Here is a 17,199-nt window from a genome sequence, read left to right on the forward strand (position 1 = left end):
GCACTTTGGTCGAATACTTTGGCTCCACCTTCCAGCTGGGGAGGCTGCATTCTTGGACATCTCTGCATAGATTGAACATGTCGCCCCCCCACCCCTCTCCCACGACACACCCTTCCTTTCTCCTACTCTGTCCCAGAGCTCCCAGGGGCCCCTCTGTGGCCTTCCTTCATCTCAGGTTCTCCATTGTTGCCCATCGCCTTGGTTACCCTCCTGTCACACGGCAACGGGAGATTCTGTGGCCATGCAACGCCCTGGGCTTGTTCCCTTGGGGTTCAGGACTAGGGGGGGGGGCAGATGCATAGGGCTTAGGGCTTCCTTGGGAAGTCTGCCCTGCCTGCCTGGCGATCAGGAGGATACATGGAGAAGTACCTCTGGTGTTGGCGAGCCTCTTTTATCTGCACGAGGGATGCAGCTCAACTCCCTTAGCGCAGCATTTCCAGCGCAGAAGGTGAAGGTGGCAGGTTCTTTTTTCCCCCAGCTTTTTAAAAAATGTCTTTCTTTTTCTGGAGCCTGAACCTGGTTGGTCCCCTCCCTCCCTCCCTCCCTCCCTGACAAAAGGATTATGCACAAGACTAAGTTGCCCTGTTAATACATAAGAGAGCAAGTCAGCTGTGTTTCATTCCTGAAGGGCAGCACCCAAAGCCCCACCGCCGTTTCCAAAATATTGTTTCTAACGTTTATTATTCCGTCTCCAAATAACCTAAATCTCAAGTCAGTGTGCAAATAAAACAAAATGAAGGCCACGGAAGCCTATTTGAAATACCACCACCGTGAAGCAATCGTTTGGAACAGCCCATTAAAACAGTAGGCACCACATTTGGTACCACAGCACACAGTATGACGTGGCCGTGTCTCGTGGAAAGCCCTCTTCTGGCCAAGAGAGCCTCATTTGGTTCTCTTCTCCGTGGTGGGAAGAGTGGGAATCAAAGGCAAAGGGGGCATCCCATCTGCTTGGCCACGGCTCAGATTCCAGGGCGGTTCAGCTTTTGTGCTAAATGGACTGAATTTGTGTCAAATGCATGTTTTCTACTTCCTGACCAAGTATGGTTATTCTTGTTACTTCATAAGCCTGTAATGAAGCTGACAATATCGTCCACCCCCTTTTTCCCGGATGGAAAACGGAGCCAGCCTCTCTCAAAAAAGTCTAAAATCCCGTGGAATCCTTTCGCAAGGTGGCACCAGGTCACCGGGACGCCCTCGTCTTCCAGGCGCTTCTTGTAGAGCAGGCCGTCGTCTCTCAGGACGTCGTATTCGCAGGTCAGGATGAAGGTCTTGGGGAGCCGCGAGAGGACGGCGTCTTCCACCAGGAGCGGCGAGCATTCGGGCAAAGTCAGGCTCCGAAGGGCCTCACAGATGTCCTCTTTGGGAGAAAGGAAGGGGGTGGGCTTATAGCCCCTGGCCTTGAACTCCTTCTGGAGGCGGTCTGTGCTCAGCCACTTCCTGTACTGCGCTCTTAACTTCATTGGGACGTGCGACCCTTCCAAGATGTCCCCCAGGCACGAAGCGTCTCCCGTCGAGCGCTGCAGCAGGTAGAAAGCAGCCCGTTCTCGGAACAGAAGCGGCACGGCACAGTTCTGCTGGTAGGAAGGCAGATTGAAGTCTACCGCTTGGAGGATGGGGCAGAGGAGGATCTGAGCACACACCTTGGTGGGGCCCGATCTACTTGCTAAGATTTGGCAGACCCTGGCGGCGAGATTCCCGCCCGCCTCATTTCCAGCAAGGATGACCCGGCTGCTGTCCACCCCGTAGTCCTCCGCGACCTTCAGGAAGTGATTGGAGGCAGCAAGGCAGTCGTTGAGCTGGGCGGGGTGTCTGTGCTCAGGAGCCAAGCGGTACCTGCAGGGAAGGAGGGGCATGTAAACCAGAGGACCCTTTGACCTTCTCCCTTAACACAGACACAGACACACAGACACACAGACACACCCCTCTGAGGTTCAGCTTAGGCACTGAACGGAAGCCTTCCGTTCCAGAAGGACTGCCTGCACCAGGAATATCTGCCACCCATCCAGCCACCCACCCGGGTCCTTCCACCTCCGCCTTCCCCAGCCATGGCACATCTGGGCACCTAAATGGCTGCTGGTTTAGGCCCCCTGGTTTTAATTTCTCCTTCAGGAGGGAGTCTTGTTCCATTTGCTTAGCCTATCAATGAAGGCTATGAATGATGGTGATTGCTCCCCTTCTCTTTGGTTGGGGAGATTCAGCCAAGGTTTGAAGGGATGTTGGTGCCCTGGCCTGGCAAAGCTGGTGGCTCCTTCTCTAGGGCTGCCTCCTCTCGGGGACAAGGCGACAAAGCCCACTTGGGATGACTTACTCCACGGAGACAACCACCGAGTCGCTTTCTCTGGCCAAGTAGCAGCAGAGGCGCTCCTGGCTCCCTGGGAAAAAAAGATCATTTGCACGACCGACTGAGAAGAAGGAAGCGCTGGCTTCCCCTCATCCCGCATCTCCTCGCCTCTGTGGAAACCGCCCCAAAACATTCCCTCCACCGAGAAAGAAGCCCCGAGCGGCCGGCGGCTATTGGGGCCTTGAAGGCACGAGGCAGCCAAGCCCGCCTTCCCTTGGATCTGTTCCTTTGAATCCACCATTGACCCAGTGGTTCCGGGATCATGCAGAGAGAACCTTTTTCTTCTTTCTGAATCTGACCTATTTTCTGAGCTGGCTCCCTTTAGTTTGGCAATTCAGTTCTGAAATCCATATACCCTCAGTTTGAACTATTCAGATCCCAATGGCGCCCCAGTCAGATCAGCCAAGAATTAAAAATAGTCTCTCTCTCCTCCCCCCCCCCCCCCCAATCCTGCCTTTCACCTTCTGGGACGTTTTCTTGCTGCTGCTGTCCTGGAGACCCCACACCTGGATCAACCTTCCCAGCCGCTGCCTCCTCCTGTCCCTCTGCCGGCTCTGCTGCGTGTGCCCCCCCCCGCCCCCAATGCCTTTGGTGGGAACCGAGCTGGAGGGTGGCCGTAGGGACGGGGGCTATTCTCCCTCCACTCCCTCCTGAAAAGCCCCCCCCCCTCGCCCTCTTCGCCTTGGAAGCAGCCCCGGTTCCTCTGCGGCGACCCCCTGGGGCCTCAGCAAAGCCCCGCGTCCCTCTCCCCTCGGAGGAAGCCCAGCTCCGGCCCCGGCACTCACCCCGGCTGCCGAAGAGCCAGCCCCCTCCGTGGAAGTAGACGATGCCCATCCTGGGGCCGGCCGCGGAGGGCGCCTTGGGCAGGTAGACCCGGACAGGGACGCCCTGGAAGGCGGCGTCCTGGATGCGGAGGGCGGCGTCTCTCCTCCTCGTCCAGGCGTTGCGCACAAACCGGACGAACTGGAGCTGGCTGCAGAGGCGCAGGTTCTCCAAGACCCGTCCCTTCCAGGGGAGCAAAGCGGGGACTTCAGAGGCTGGGCGCCTGCTCCGGGCCAAAAGCCGAAGGCGGCCGGACCCTCCAGGAGCAGGGAAGCGCCCGGCCACCCGCGGAAAGCCCAGCTGGTCCTCGGGGGAATTCCTCGGCCTCTCCTTTCCCGCTTGAGGGGCTTGGCGGGGGCCGTTTCGGCCGCCCCCCCTCAGTGCCAGGCGGCGTGGCTCTTTCCTCCTGCTCCGATGCCCGGCGGTGCCGCTCGCCCCGGGCTGCCCTTGGAGACGCGTCCCGGCGCCGCTGTCTCCGGACCCCCCAGGAGAAGGGCAGCTTAGCCCCGCCGGGCTCCCGCAGAGGGGACCCCCCAGCGGCTTGGTCAGCCGGGGAGGGGCACAGGCGGGCTCCCCTCGACGGCTCTCCCTTCCCCCGCCGGGCTCTGGCCCCTTTCCGCACATCAGCAGCGCCCCCGGCCCCAGAAGCCTCTCCTCCCGGGGGACACGCGCTGCGCCCGCCTGTCTCCCTGCCTCGGGGGCGGCCGCCCGCTCGCCCCGCGCCCCCTTCTCACCAGGACGGCGGCCCCGATGCGGCAGCCGTGGATGAGGCGGAGTCTGGCCGGCTGCTCCAGCCCTGCCGGCAGCTGGGAGTTGGTGGCCTCGAAGTAGATGCTGCCCAGCACCAGCAAGATCAGGGCGGCCAGGACCGCCGCGCCCGCCAGCGCCAGCAGCGCCTGCGGGAAGCCCATCAGGCCGTCGCTCGCCCAGGCGGCAGGCAGACAGGGAGAGCCTGCGCAGAGCTGGGCCTGGAGCTTTGCGGGCGGGGCGGAGCCCTCGGACCACCCCTCCCATCCTGCCCGGCCCCTTGCCGGATCCAGGCGCGGCTTTTTTCTTTCAGGGCGGGAAGGGGCACGAACTCCGCCCGTGCAGCACCGCCGGCCAGGACCAGGGGAGCCCTAGATCCGACCCCTCCTCTCCCCTGCCGGCCCTTTAGGTATAATTGTAGGTAGTGACTATTTTACAACATAAAGATTTATGCTATACTAAATGGATTAATGATGATGTAATGAACAATGGATACACATATGAATTGAAATATCTAATGACTATATGGATTGATAATTAACAGTGGAAAATTATATTTGGAGTTGTGGATGATTGAAAACATTATAGTTAACTGAAAGTAGAAATGTGTCATATGAATTAATGGGAATCTCTTGATTTAATCCTTGTTCTTATCTCTTAGAGATAGGCGATAATATAATTCTATAAAGACTTACTGTTACCTAATAGATAATCATGGATTCAAGGAAATAAGGGCTGTCACCAATGAAAGAATACTAATGGTAATTTGAACACACAATGCTCAATGAAATATTTAGTTATGTTTAATGGATAACCAGTGATTTTATTCTTAACTGTAAAAACCGCTGCACAAAAACTTGTAACCAAACAACATGCTTGATGCTTTTAGCAAGTGTCTTAGCCAAGGCCGCCTCTTCCTTGCAACTCTGTCTGTGCACGTCACCCTGGGGATCTAGGATGAAATAGGGGGGCGCATTGGGCGTTAGGGAGTGCCGCGAATGCGAGCAGCCGGGCCTGGTCTGATTCCACCAGCGTCAGAAAGGCAGAAGAAAAACCCTTGGAGGGGACATTTGTCCTTTCAGGTCAAGTGAAGGTTCTCTGTTTCCTTTGCCAGGGAACAAAGGCTGATAAAACACAGATATGGCATCTCGGTGTTTGCCTGGCTCCGTCTGGTAGTTTTCCAGCCACCTTGAAACAGGAGAGGAACAAGGAGAAAAGAGGGCAGGAAGGGAATTCCCAATGCCGGCAGGAAATATGGCAAGACTTTTATTAAACCAGGAAGAGAATCTTTCCAGAAAGAGAAGCATTGGAGGTTACAAGAATTTGGGTCGGCCAAAGGCTTGGCTACGCTGCAGGGTTTCTCCCGGCCTCTCGGCTTCCACTCCACTAGAGCTGCTTGGAGCAAGCGGAGGAAGCCAAGGGCATCATCATCGTAAGGGAGCCCTTTGGCCAGGCTCTGCCGAGAGTCTCCTTTCCTCTTAGGCTGTATGGTTGCAGAGAAGGGCACCATCCCCCCTGAAACACCCCCCTCCCCCGAGAGTCCCTCCAACTAGCACTGGCATAGACATGGGAGAAGGCCTCCTAGAGAGGGACAGGTCATTCTCTTCCAGTGAAGGAGGGAGAGCTACACAGGCTGGTCAGTCACTGGAGGAATCTCTATCTGGGGCAGGTCATCCTAACTGGCCCAGGCCAAGAGCAGAGCAGGCAGGGCCATAACAGCCTTGAGTGCCCTGCTGGTGTCTGGTCAAGCCTTTGGAGGTCAGGGGGACCTCTTTCCTTGATGTGGCTGCAGTTGGTTTCCCCCAGCCAGACGGCCCTTTGGTAGACTGTTGAACAGCTGAGATGCTATTCCTGGTTGTGAAAACAATGCAGCCCGCCTCCATCCCTTCTTGATCTAATCATTGGTGCTATTGGGCACCCCAGATGCTAAGCCCTGACGTACGTTTTGGTGGGCAGGGGAATAGAAGAAGGAGAGGGTGAGCCGAGAAGGGCCGCTGCTGGTCAGAGGAGCCCTTCCCTTGTGACCACAGTGCCTTCTCCGGAGAGGCCGGAGGATCTCTGTGGAGTTGTTGGTTTACCTCCCTGAGGTCTCAGAGAGGCCATCTCTTCCCCAGCCCAACTGCTTCCCTCCCAGCTGAGTCATGGCAGAGACAGGCCACAGGCATCTGATGCTGGCAGAGAAGCAGAGGCCGTGCCCTGATTGGCATCATTACAAGGCTCCCGGGCTGAGAAGTCAGCACCAGGCCTCTCGCATTTCTGCAGCTGCACAGCCTGGCCTCCCGGAGCCCTGCCTCAATCAGCCAGGGGGGTCCCCTTGCTCAGCACCCCTGGAAGCAATACCAGGTGGTGTGGGCTGGAAGTGAGAGGCGGATTTGCCCTGGCGGTCTCTTTGGAGGGGAGCACATCCTCCTCAAAGACCCCACCCCAGCCTCTCTCAGTTTCTGGCTGAATTGATGGGTTTTGGGGGACTGGACCTTGGGGTTCCACTGAAAAGAATGGATTCAGACAAGCCCCCCCTCCCCGAGGACTTTCTTCTATTGTCATGGTGAAATTGCCCCCTGGGAGGAGTTGGTCTTCCTGCACTTCTTTTGTCAGGAATGGCCAAGGGACCCAAGTGAGAAGGTCTTGCTTTTCCAGGCACAGTCCCTCCCTGGCCCTCTCTGACCGGTGCACACACATACACACACACACACACACACACACACACACCAGATCAGGGTGGTGATGGTGTGTGTGGGGGTCATTGGCACAATTACTGTCACTATTCTAGAGGACATCTGCCTTGAGAAGCAGCTGGGTGGCCTTCTTCTTCAAGAGTTCTCCTGAACTGGAGGGTCCCTTTGATGTTAAGAGCTGGATTCCGGTGGGGAGGACACCCCAGCCCCCCCCCCCAGGTCCAGGGTTAGGATTTTAGGGTTAGGGTTAGGAATCTAATCTCTGTGTTTTAGGAATAAGATGAAGAGGTGATGCCCCTCTCCTGGTTTCCTTTTGGCCTCACAAGCGTCTGATAAAATTGGTGACATCATGGACAACCCTTTTTGCTGCGGGAAAGGACAGGATGCCGTAGCCGAAAAAGGCCATTATTGCATGCATGCCACTCTCAACATGGCTCCAGGTGACTGGCACACCATTGTCCATCAGCCGCTTCATGTACAGCAGCCCGTCGTCTCGAAGGACATCAAACTCGCAGGTCAAAAGAAAGGTCTGAGGGAGCTTGCAGACGACCGCATCTTCGGCCAGCAAAGGGGAAAAGGTCTCGGAGAGGACCTCTTTCATTTCCTCGTACAGCTGAGGGTTAAAATTGGACAAAGGGGGGTCTCGTTCTGTGTAGCCCCTGACTTTGAAACGTTGGGGGATGTTGTTGGCATTAACCCACTTCTGGTATTTCAGTCGGGTGGCCTTGGGGACATGGCTGCCGTTCAGAAGATCATTTATAAAGGAAGTCGACTTGTTAAGGTAGCGGCAGCAAAAGTAGGCAACCAGTTTCTTCCACAAGAGGGGAATTCTGCAGTTCTGCTGATAGGATGGCAATGAGAAATCCATGGCCTGAAGTCCTGGGTAGATCAGCGCTTGAGCGTAGACCTTGGGCAGATTTCTGTGGTCTACCAGTAACTGGCAAATGCGTGTGGCAAAATTAGCCCCACAACTGTCTCCGGAAATGATAATACGGGAACTATTTATGCCATAATCTTCCCCGTGTTTCATGAGGTAGACAGCAGCCTTCAGACATTCGGCATACTGGTTTGGATAAGGATTCTCTGGCCCAACTCCATACCTAAAAGGAGCAGAAAATGACCTATTATGGATTCTTGGTGCATTTATGAATTCAGTTCTTGCTTTCTTTTGTAACAGTTTGTTTTAATAATATGTAAGATGGAACCACCCTCTTGCAACTATAGTGAGTTTTTATAAAACCAATGATTCAAGATAGTACTAAGTAATTTTTGTTTTTAAGCAGTGGAATCTAAAAAATGTCCATGTGAAATTATGAAAGTTAACTAATAGGGACTTTGTGAATTAATCCTGAGTAAAACCCAACAAAATTGTTGGAGAAGGATATGCCAGGGAATCCCACAGCAGGTGTCCAAATGAAGTCTGAGATGCCTACATGAATTTCTAGTTTTATATACCATATTTTTCAGAGTATAAGACGCACCAAAGTTTTGAGGAGGCAAATTTTAAAAAAAGTTTTTGCAGTCTGCAAACCTCCCAAAAACGGCCTGTATTTCGTGAAAATGGGCCCGTTTCCCCCCCAAAAAAGGCATGAATAGCTTTTAGGGGGCTTGCAGAATGCTCCTGGGGGATGCCCCCCTCAAAACAAGCAAAAAGCATCCCGTTTTTCGTGAAAAGGAGTACTTTTTCGTAAAAAAAATGGGCATGAATAGCCTTTAGGAAGCTTATAGAGTGCTCCTGAGGGCTTGGGGGGGGGGTTAAAATTGAGCAAAAAATGGGCTGTTTTTGCTCATTTCTGTCCTCCCCAGCCCCCAGGAGCTCTCTAAAAGCCTCCCTAAGGCTATGCACGGCCATTTTGGTGAAGGGGGCAGGGTTTCGGGAGGCAAAAATGCTGTATTCAGTATATAAGGCGCACCCAGATTTTCAGCCTCTTTTTTTGAGGGAAAAAGGTGCATCTTATACTCTGAAAAACACGGTAAATGAATATTTACATCTATATTTACAGCAAAAAAAGTAGTCAGGCCAACAGGGGCACCGTGAAGTAAATCACAGAGCACACGGGGGAAAAGGTGGGAAAAAAGGGAAACACCCCCTCCAGACGCACAGCAACCAATCACAGTGCAGATTGCCTCAGGGAGGAGCCGTATGTTAGCATTTGTCAGCCCTCTGGAGGCGTGGTGAAATCTATTCTTTTTTACTACCGATTCGGTGGGCGTGGCTTGGTGGGCGTGGCATAGTCTTGTGACTAGGTAGTGACTATGTGACTAAGGGATCAAAAGACAGAAACTCACTTTAACAATGTCCTGCTGGAGCAGGGTTGGACTAGATGACCTCCAGGTCCCTTCCAGTCCTGGATTATCCTCTGAAGCTGCTTCTAGTGCCAGGTTTGTAGTCCTTCCTTCCTCTCCCTTTTCCCTCCCTCCCTCCCTCTCTTTCTTTCTTTCTTTCTTTCTTTCTTTCTTTCTTTCTTTTTCTTTCTCTTTCTCTTTCTTTCCTTCTTTCTTTCCCAGGCCCCCCCCCCCCGTTTTTGGCCTAGCAGGCCTCAGGGAAGCCTGCTGGGAGCAAAAACAGGCCCCCACCCCCCCTGTTTTTGGCTGTGCAATGTGTGATCGGAACTTTTTTAAAAAAAATAATTAGTATTTTTTACTCCCGTTGGGGTGAACCGGCCTGAACTGGTTGCATTTCATCCCTGTTCTGGGGTGAAGGCTGTGAGGTAGAGTGGTCAGAGTCCTGAAAACCTGCCAGTGTTTCTCTCTGCCCAAACTTGCACCAAACAGCACTCGGGAGGCTCCATTTTGAGTTTCTCCCTTCCCCACTTGGGAAGTCCACTGTACCCCCCTGTCCTCGTACAGCCAATTCCTGGCTGTTCCCAAACTCCCTCCCTCTCCCCCCACTTTCCATGAAATCCCCAGAGGAGACCTTGGGAGGCAGCTGGACGGAGGGACCCTTTCTAGCTCTCACCCCCCCCCCATCCACCCCTGCTGTAGGTTAGAGAGGGGAAGAGGCGACACTCACCCAACGGCCACCACAGTCGCATCCCCCTCTTTGGCCAGGTGGCGCAGGATTCTTTCATAGGAATCTGAAAGGAGCAGCGGAGAGTTGCGCTGGATGAAAATTCACTCCTGCAAACCCCTTTCTTTCTCTGCCCGAAGCCTCGGAGGGAGGTTTGCTGAAGGCAAGCGGTCACCCCAAGGACGGTCACTGCTCAGCTCTCCTGCTTTTGGGACACTTTCTCAGAGGGCAGCCTCTCTCTTTCCTAACCCTAACTCTCTCTTTCATCCTCAGAACAGCTCAGATACCCTCAGCAAACAGGGAATCCCGTGTTTTGGCGAGTTTGCTCTTTTCAGCCGCTTGGTGACCGTTTGCCTAGGTAAAGCTCTGTTTGTCTCGCTTACGTTGATGGAAGCCTCCAGGCCTACACGGGGCAAGCAAGAAGTATGAATCTTGCAGGGAGGACTGGTTGGGTGGCCAAAGCTGCTTTGAGAGCCCTCACATTGCACTTAGGAAGTAGGAGCACTAGAGAGCTCTTGGTTTAGTGTGGATAGTTGTATCCATTACTCTCCCACTCTGTGTGTCTGTGTGTCTGTGTGTGACAGAGGGAGAACGAGAGCGAGAAAAACACGGAGAGGGAGAAACATGGAATGAGATGAAATGCCAGGCAACTTCATGAACATCTCCATGTTGTGTTTTGGTAGCCAACCGCCCTGAAAGGGCTTCACCATTACATGGGAATTTTTAGGGTTCCAGCTATTATTGCCTTGGCATTGTCTAACCCTCTTGGCTTAGCTGTCCGAGGTGGGCTTGGAATAGTCTCTGTGGCCTTACCGATGCTTCCGAAAACGCCTGCTCCTCCATGGAAGTAAAGCACAGCTTTTCTTTTCGTAGTTGGCACCGTTCTGGATGAGTAGATCCTCACTGGCACCCCATCAAAGTCCTGGTTCTGAATGACAAGGGACGGATCCCTACACGGAGGTACTCCGTTAATCCAAAGCCGTAACACATCGAAGACGCTGCACAAACCCAGCTCCTCTAAAACAATTCCCTGTTGGCAAAGCACAGAAGAGGAGAATGTAATTTTGGGAGGCCGCCTTCATCTTTTACCGCAGAGAGTTGGGATTCCTACACCCTCATGGTACCCACAGCAGGTAGAAGGTCCTATAGAATGAAACAACGGGCGTGGTGGTATGGCCACCCAGGCCCTGTGCCTTTTGTATTTGGATGTCAGGCAGAGTTTGCATTTCAGTGTTGTGATGTTTCATCCTGTTTCTCTCCCTTCAACACATACCTCAAGGCCCCAAACTAGAGTGAGTTAGGCTTGTAGTAGGTCACAGCTATGGCAGAATAGATTTGGCAGGGGATTAAACTTTGCAAAGTGGAGTAGCTCCATAAGCTATAGGTGCCCTATCATATTGAAGAGAACTGACTGGGAGTCGGACCTCCAGCTTGACCAGCTGGAGGACTTCAGTGAGGGAATACTGCCTTCTACAGAGGGAAGCCCTCCTCCTTCAGGTTTCCAAATATGGACAGATGGGAGAACCAGTCAGTTTCACAGCTTCAAGAAACTGTTTCTGTTCCATTGATGTGGATGTTCATGAATTCGGGCCAATCCTAATCTTATAAGAAAAGAATATACATCAATACAATTCTTCTGTCCAGTTCATGAAAAAAGGAATGAAAGAAACACTTACCAAAATTAACGCTGTGATGAACAGTGTCTGGCAGATCCGGGCCTTCAGGGGTTGATCGATCCCAGGGGGACACACAGTTCCTCCATACTGGATGAGGACCGAGAGCAGAAAGATGGCTGGGCAGACGGTGCCTGCAACAAGAAGGCAGGCCAGGCGCTTCCCGTAGGATACCATTGCGCCTCGCCTGGGACAGGTTGTCCTCCTCCTCTGCCCAGCTGCCTGTGGAGGCTGTGAAGAGCCCAGTGGCTGATCCATGGAAAAATAGATGGTCCAGGACTGATAAGGGGAGGCTGATCTTCCCCGCCCATCCTGTGCTTCACCTACAGGAAGAACAAAGCAAGGAGGGAGGTGTGATGGGAGGCAGCACTGGGTCCATCCTTGTTTTCTCTTGAAGGCTGCCCGATTAGGAAATGCAGCTGGCAGGAGGAGGTCCAGGTGCCCAGATAGACCCCTTAGGGCAGGGGTTCTACAGGCTTCTCCTTGGGCCAATATCTTCTCAGCAGTTCTCCTGCCATTAGCTGGGCATCGAAATCCCACCTGGTTACCACGAGGGTTTCATCCCCAACCTTCTGCTGATTTTTAAATCGGTTGATGCGTCATCTTGCTTCTTTTTCATCAATCCTCACCATTGCAATGGTGATACGTTGCTAATATAACCATGATTGTAGTCCTTACATGGAGACTTTTTTGGCCATGAGCCATGTCCATCCCACCCTACAGAGGATGTGAGGCTCCCCCAGTTCAGGGGCAGGTGTGCTAATGTAATCCCTGCATGGATGCAGACTGGAAGAAAAAACCCAATCCGCATAGAAAACAACAGAGAACTGCTTAGTTCCCATTCTCTCATCCCTTGGCAAGGATGGAGGTCACGCACAGGCAAGATTCAGAAGCAATGAGTAGTCGGACGTCATTAGCAGAATGAACAATCTTGATTGTGATAATAAGATGTTCCAGTAAAGTGGTAGATAAGAGTAGATGAATAAGCCCAGAGGTGTGCTTGAATTTATATTTACCACCAAATAAATAAAGGGAGAGTAATATAGATCTATTTCAAGCTACTTAGTTCTCATCAGCCAGGCATACCTTTCTGGGATTCAAACCTGGTCTACTTACATATTAGGTGGATGTATTAATCTCTAAGCCATGGGCTCGCCTCACTTTGTTGGCTATACCAGGGGCGAGATTAAGTGTTTTTTCCAGTGAGACCGGTATATCAAGGCAACCTGGTCTACCCAAATATGAGACGGAGCAACTGCTTCCGCATTCAACTTTCAACGCCAATCCCCAATTTTTGTGTTGAATTTATCTGAATTAGGTAGAGGTTAATACATCTACCTAATATGTAAGTAGCCAGGGTTTGAATCCCGGAAGGGTATGACAATAGCTAAATAGCTATTGTCTATAGTATAGATCTATACTAGTCTCCCTTTATGGGACGCAATGGCTCAGTGGCTAAGACGTTGACTTGTTGATCAGAGAGGTTTGCAGTACGGTGGTTCGAATCCCTAGCACCGCATAACAGAGTGAGCTCCTGTTACTTGTCCCAGCTTCTGCCAACCTAGCAGTTTGAAACCACGTAAAAATGCCAGTAGAAAAATAGGGATCACCTTTGGTGGGAAGGTAACAGCATTCCATGCGCCTTCGGCATTTAGCCATGCCGCCCACATTACCATGGAGAGGTCTTCAGACAGCGCTGGCTCTTCGGCTTTGAAACAGAGATAAGATTGGGGCTGAAAGGCAGAAGTGGAAGCAGTTGCTCTGTGCCATATTTGAGTAGACCAGGTTGCCATGGTAGACCGGTCTCCCAGGAAAAAACACTTCCTTTTCTGAGACCTTACTCCAGCTTCAGGCCCTCTCCTTGGCAGTCCCATGTCCCCACTTGAGAGATGGGGGCCCTTTCCCTCTGGGTAGCTTTTTCTCAGTCCATCAATCGGTCGGTTTCCCCTCCTCCTTGCCCAGAGAGACCCACAGGTGGTCTCTGCTCAGGTGGGCCACTGTTTTGCTGCACCTCAGCAGGAAGGACGGATCAGCCTTGCAAACCACAGGCAGGCGCACTAATCCTTTGCGGGAACTGCACGTTCCCATTATTGTCTGCAGATCTGCGGGTTGATCCAGATTGAGGTTTTCACCAGATCTTGAAAACCGTCTGGTGCAAGAAGCAGGTCTGGGCAGCCTTCTGTGGGACGAGGGGAGGAGGCTGTTCAGGTATCTGGGGTGGGCTGGGTTGAGAGTTCGCTTGCCAACTTAAACAGGGCTTGGCCACTAGGATCAGACGCAGCATCGCTTCGCTCCAGGGCCGGGGCAACAAAAAACGAGGACTGAGAATGGGACTCTCTGCCTGCCCACCGTCAGCCGCTGAGCCCTGGGAAGATGGCGGCTGGTAGGAAAAAGGCAGTGTGGGCAGCCACTGACCCGGGAACTAAACCCCTTCCCCTGTGGAACAGGTGTGTCCTTCCTTGATCCGCAATGGGGAAGGATTTCAAGGATCTCTTCTGTGCTGCAGAACTGAGCCTCTTAGACTCTGCTGAGCCTCTTCTGTCCTAGAGCCACAACCAGCAGACCACCCAAACCAGCAGGCAACCACCGTGCTTTAAAAAGGTTTTTCAATGGTCCGTCCTGTAGAATCCTGGCTTCCTCCAGCAGCTTGTAGTACTTCCTCTATCCACCAGAGGGCTCTCCTGTCTAGCGAATGGGGGGGGGGGCATTGGCTGCCTGCCTTGTAGGATAATTTCTCAGTTTGTTGAGATGTTGGGGGGGGGGGGCTGACCAAGAGAGCGCAAGGGAATCAACAGCAGGAGCGGGGGAAGGCTGGGGGATGAGTGAAAAGTAATGCCTCCATAACTTTAGTCTAAATAAGGCTATCTTAATGAAGGCAAGAGGAAATGAGCCATTTTGTTCCCCGTCCTCAATTCTTTGCATCAGCCACACCATGAAAGTCCTCCATGCTTTGCCTCTTCAGCCAGGTCCTGGCAGCCTTTCCTGTCTCTTGAGCTGAGTCAAAGGGAGGCCCTTCCATTTTGGGAGGAAAAGGCCCCCCATGGGTGGTGGGGGCCAAGATGGGGAAATACAACCTGACAGTTGCCTCTCGGGTGCCCTGCGAGGAAAGGCTGACCCTCAAAATATTTTCTCCTTGTGCTTCTGGGCTTTGCTGAATCATCATTTCAATCTTTGAAGGCTGCAGTCTAGTGCCGGCTTTAAGGAAATCTATGTGAGTAACACCATCCGTATTCCCAAAAACTGTACTAGCCATCCTCAGTTAACAACCCCCATTCAATGGCCATTTGAGGTTGTGATGGTGGTACTTGTGATCGATCCCTGAGATTGTAGCCATCCCAACACACACACACCAACCTGGACAGTTGGCTCACGTGTTCCCATGTTCCACGGCCATGTGATGGTTATTTGCAGGACTCCCTGGCAGCTGGTGATCTTGTATTTGTGGGGGGAGTGGGATGGACGTAGGTGAGAGTACAGGTTGTAAGCCTTTTTTTCCAAGGCTGTCATAACTTCAAATCAACGTTGTTCAATGAATGGTTGGTAAATTGAGGACTATTTCATGCCTCTTTGTGGTTTGAGCTGAAGTGGGACTTGTAAGCTTGTACTCTCTGCCCTGCTACCTTCCCCCAGGCCAGCGGAGGCCCATGTCTCTGCCTCGTTGTTTATTCCTGCCTGGAAGATCAGGTGCTGAGCTGAAGCCTGCAGGATTCATATCCTGCCCCATTGTCTTCTTGCAATCACATTCTTAATCTGGGTAATAAAATATTTAAGCTGCCTTCAGAATCTACTGACCTAATTCTGCCAGGGAATTTAATCTGTTGTGTATCGTGGCTGCTCTGCCTACCTAGGACTCCTTTCCTCCTACGTCGAAGGGCAAAGGGCTTCCTGGGTAATGTGGGGGGGGGGCAGGCAGGGTCAAATGTCAGGTTTTTCCCCAGAGGAGGAGTTGTGCCGTCACAGGAGATTGACCTTGGGAAGCGTCTGCTGCTCTGTAGATGAGCACATGGCAGCCACAGAGAATCTCAAGCTGGGTGTCAAAAGCCCAGATAGCATACTTAATCCTGTCCTTATTATCCGAGGCATTTTAAGTTTTGCAATTGAGTGTAGCTAGTGCAAGGCGACATTGGCCTGATGCTGAGAAAGGGGTAGGTGTTAAGTAATTAAGCTCCCCGTTAGAAGAGCGAGTATGCAGAGAAGCGTAATGAGAGTGATATGGAATAACACGCACAAACCAGCATACAGAGACACTGAATAGTATAAAAATATAGTAGTTTACTATGTAGAAAAATAGAGGTATTCAGAGTCCGGTTAACAGTCCAAGTCATACCCGGTTCAGTAATTCAGTTATCAAAATAGTCAGTCTAGCACACAAAATAAGCTAACAGTAGCAAGTCTCAGTAACTCATGAGCAGTATCAAACAGTATCCACGATCAGCATCTAACAAAACAGAGAGCTAACAGCCATTCTTGCTCCCTCTTATGGCTGCTTGAGGTAACAAACCAATTACATCTCTTAAGCATTTAAAGTAACAGTAAAGTAATCATAGCTTATATACATTGCCAAGCCAAGCGTAGGGTTACATCCCTAACAGTGGGGGTGGGGGATGTTTGGTATCTGGAAGGTTTCAGGGGAGCTCTCTTGAGTAAGAGGAAAGAGCCGGAATAAAACTCAAGCCATCCTGCCTCGATTGTCTCCGTTGTACTGGAGGGCATCTCTGGCTGTCTCTCGGGATCATGTATGTGTCTCCCTAGAGCTCCGAGGACTATTCCAGAAACTCCTGGTAGTTTTTGGTCTCTTGATCTTGCTGACCTTATGAGGTTCAAGCAGCCATTATGGAAACACCACTGGGCGCCCTTCAGGAACCCAAAGGGATGGCATATTCGACAACTTTGAGGGTTCCTTTCCGCCTGATGCAACTGATAGATTGTGAAATCCTTGGCAGGGCAGCTGGTTGCAGTTATACTGCTTTCTTTTGCGTCACCTTGTGCGGTTTCATCCTTCAGGCAGGTTGCAAAACGTGTTATGTAGCTGGCACAAAAGGAAAGGAATGTGCCCTCCGTGTGCTGTGATACATGACTGGTGTCAGGTTTCCGAAAGATGTCCTAATTAACTGATTATCTGATGATCTGCTCTCGGTTCGGATCCAAGGTGAACCATTTGGTGTCACAGTAAACCAGATCTGTGCCCCACCCCAAGCCGCACGGCTGAAGAGCGAAGGGAGAGAGAGAGAGATGCCCTTCTCATCATAGGGGATGGAATAGTGATCAGGAAGCCAAGAGGCAACAGGCAAGTTTGGCCTGGGAGTAGAAAAGGAAGCAGGGCAAAGGCCAACAGAGTTTTTCCAGTGAAGACTCAGAGAAAAAACACCCTTTCCCAACAACCGAGGAGGCGGTTCTACACATGGACATCCCCAGAGGGTCAATATCGAAACCGGGTCAATTACCTACTTTGCAGCAGGGATGAAATCCAGCAGGTTCTGACAGGTTCTGGAGAACCGGTAGTGGAAATTTTGAGTAGTTCAGGGAACCGGCAAACGCCACCTCTGGCTGGGGTGGGAATGGAGATTTCGCAGTATCCTTCCCCTGCCAGGCCCACCAAGCCACGCCCATCAAGTCATACGACGCCCACGAAGCCATGCCCACAGAACCGGTAGTAAAAAAATTCAAATTTCACCACTGCTTTGAAGTCAAAGGCACAGATGCTCCTTACAGGCAGTAAAAGCAAGAGCTGCGGATGACTTCTCAGGCTCAGATCACCAGCTTCTCATGGCAAAGTTCAGGCTTTGCCGGGGGGGGGGACAACAACAACAGAGTGGGCTTCGGCCCCTCTCTTTTCGGATCACAGACTCCTGGGAAGACTGAGGACTTATTCAGGACATTCCTTCCTCCCCATTGTGTGGGGGCAGAGAAACGCAGCCCATCATTTCC

General features: G+C 52.1%; 2 protein-coding genes and 1 long non-coding RNA gene across 5 annotated transcripts; 1 reads left to right on the top strand and 2 right to left on the bottom strand.

The window, feature by feature from the left end:
• Positions 1-662: 662 nt before the first annotated feature.
• On the bottom strand, positions 663-4,424 carry LOC309393969 (arylacetamide deacetylase-like 4). Of its 3 annotated transcripts, none has more exons than XM_081956600.1 (4): positions 3,901-4,424; positions 3,130-3,349; positions 1,644-1,836; positions 663-1,574 (listed from the first exon to the last, which is right to left on the bottom strand). In XM_081956600.1, exons 1-4 carry the CDS (start codon positions 4,178-4,180, stop codon positions 1,062-1,064), a joined length of 1,206 nt encoding a protein of 401 aa, XP_081812726.1. In that variant the 5' UTR covers positions 4,181-4,424; the 3' UTR covers positions 663-1,061. The 3 variants fall into 3 exon arrangements, with proteins under 3 accessions (XP_081812726.1, XP_081812725.1, XP_081812724.1); XM_081956599.1 differs by adding an exon at positions 2,312-2,375 and having other exon boundaries at positions 663-1,836; XM_081956598.1 differs by having other exon boundaries at positions 663-1,836.
• A 2,483-nt stretch (positions 4,425-6,907) lies between these two features.
• Positions 6,908-13,938, bottom strand: LOC309393267 (arylacetamide deacetylase-like 4; the record flags this gene model as incomplete). The annotated part of the gene is made up of 4 exons (XM_081955252.1): positions 11,275-13,938; positions 10,412-10,628; positions 9,602-9,665; positions 6,908-7,688 (listed from the first exon to the last, which is right to left on the bottom strand). The coding sequence occupies exons 1-4, from the start codon at positions 11,527-11,529 to the stop codon at positions 6,908-6,910; spliced, it is 1,317 nt and encodes a 438-aa protein (XP_081811378.1). The 5' UTR covers positions 11,530-13,938.
• On the top strand, positions 8,836-10,610 carry LOC309393269. The gene is made up of 3 exons (XR_014175556.1): positions 8,836-8,970; positions 9,872-9,956; positions 10,472-10,610. It is a non-coding gene; the product is annotated as an uncharacterized lncRNA (long non-coding RNA).
• Positions 13,939-17,199: the final 3,261 nt, after the last annotated feature.

This window comes from Natrix helvetica (assembly GCF_964273705.1).
Source record: "Natrix helvetica genome assembly, chromosome: 5".
Classification (NCBI taxonomy): domain Eukaryota; kingdom Metazoa; phylum Chordata; class Lepidosauria; order Squamata; family Natricidae; genus Natrix; species Natrix helvetica.

Bases quoted from the DNA above. Each gene is read 5' to 3' on its own strand.
- LOC309393969 (XM_081956598.1), bottom strand. From the start codon at position 4,180: ATGGGAGGGGTGGTCCGAGGGCTCCGCCCCGCCCGCAAAGCTCCAGGC. The intron at 3,350-3,900 runs GTGAGAAGGGGG...CTCCCCTGGAAG, and splicing joins GCATCGGGGCCGCCGTCCTG to GGACGGGTCTTGGAGAACCT. The intron at 1,837-3,129 runs GTGAGTGCCGGG...CCTTCCCTGCAG, and splicing joins CTGGCTCTTCGGCAGCCGGG to GTACCGCTTGGCTCCTGAGC.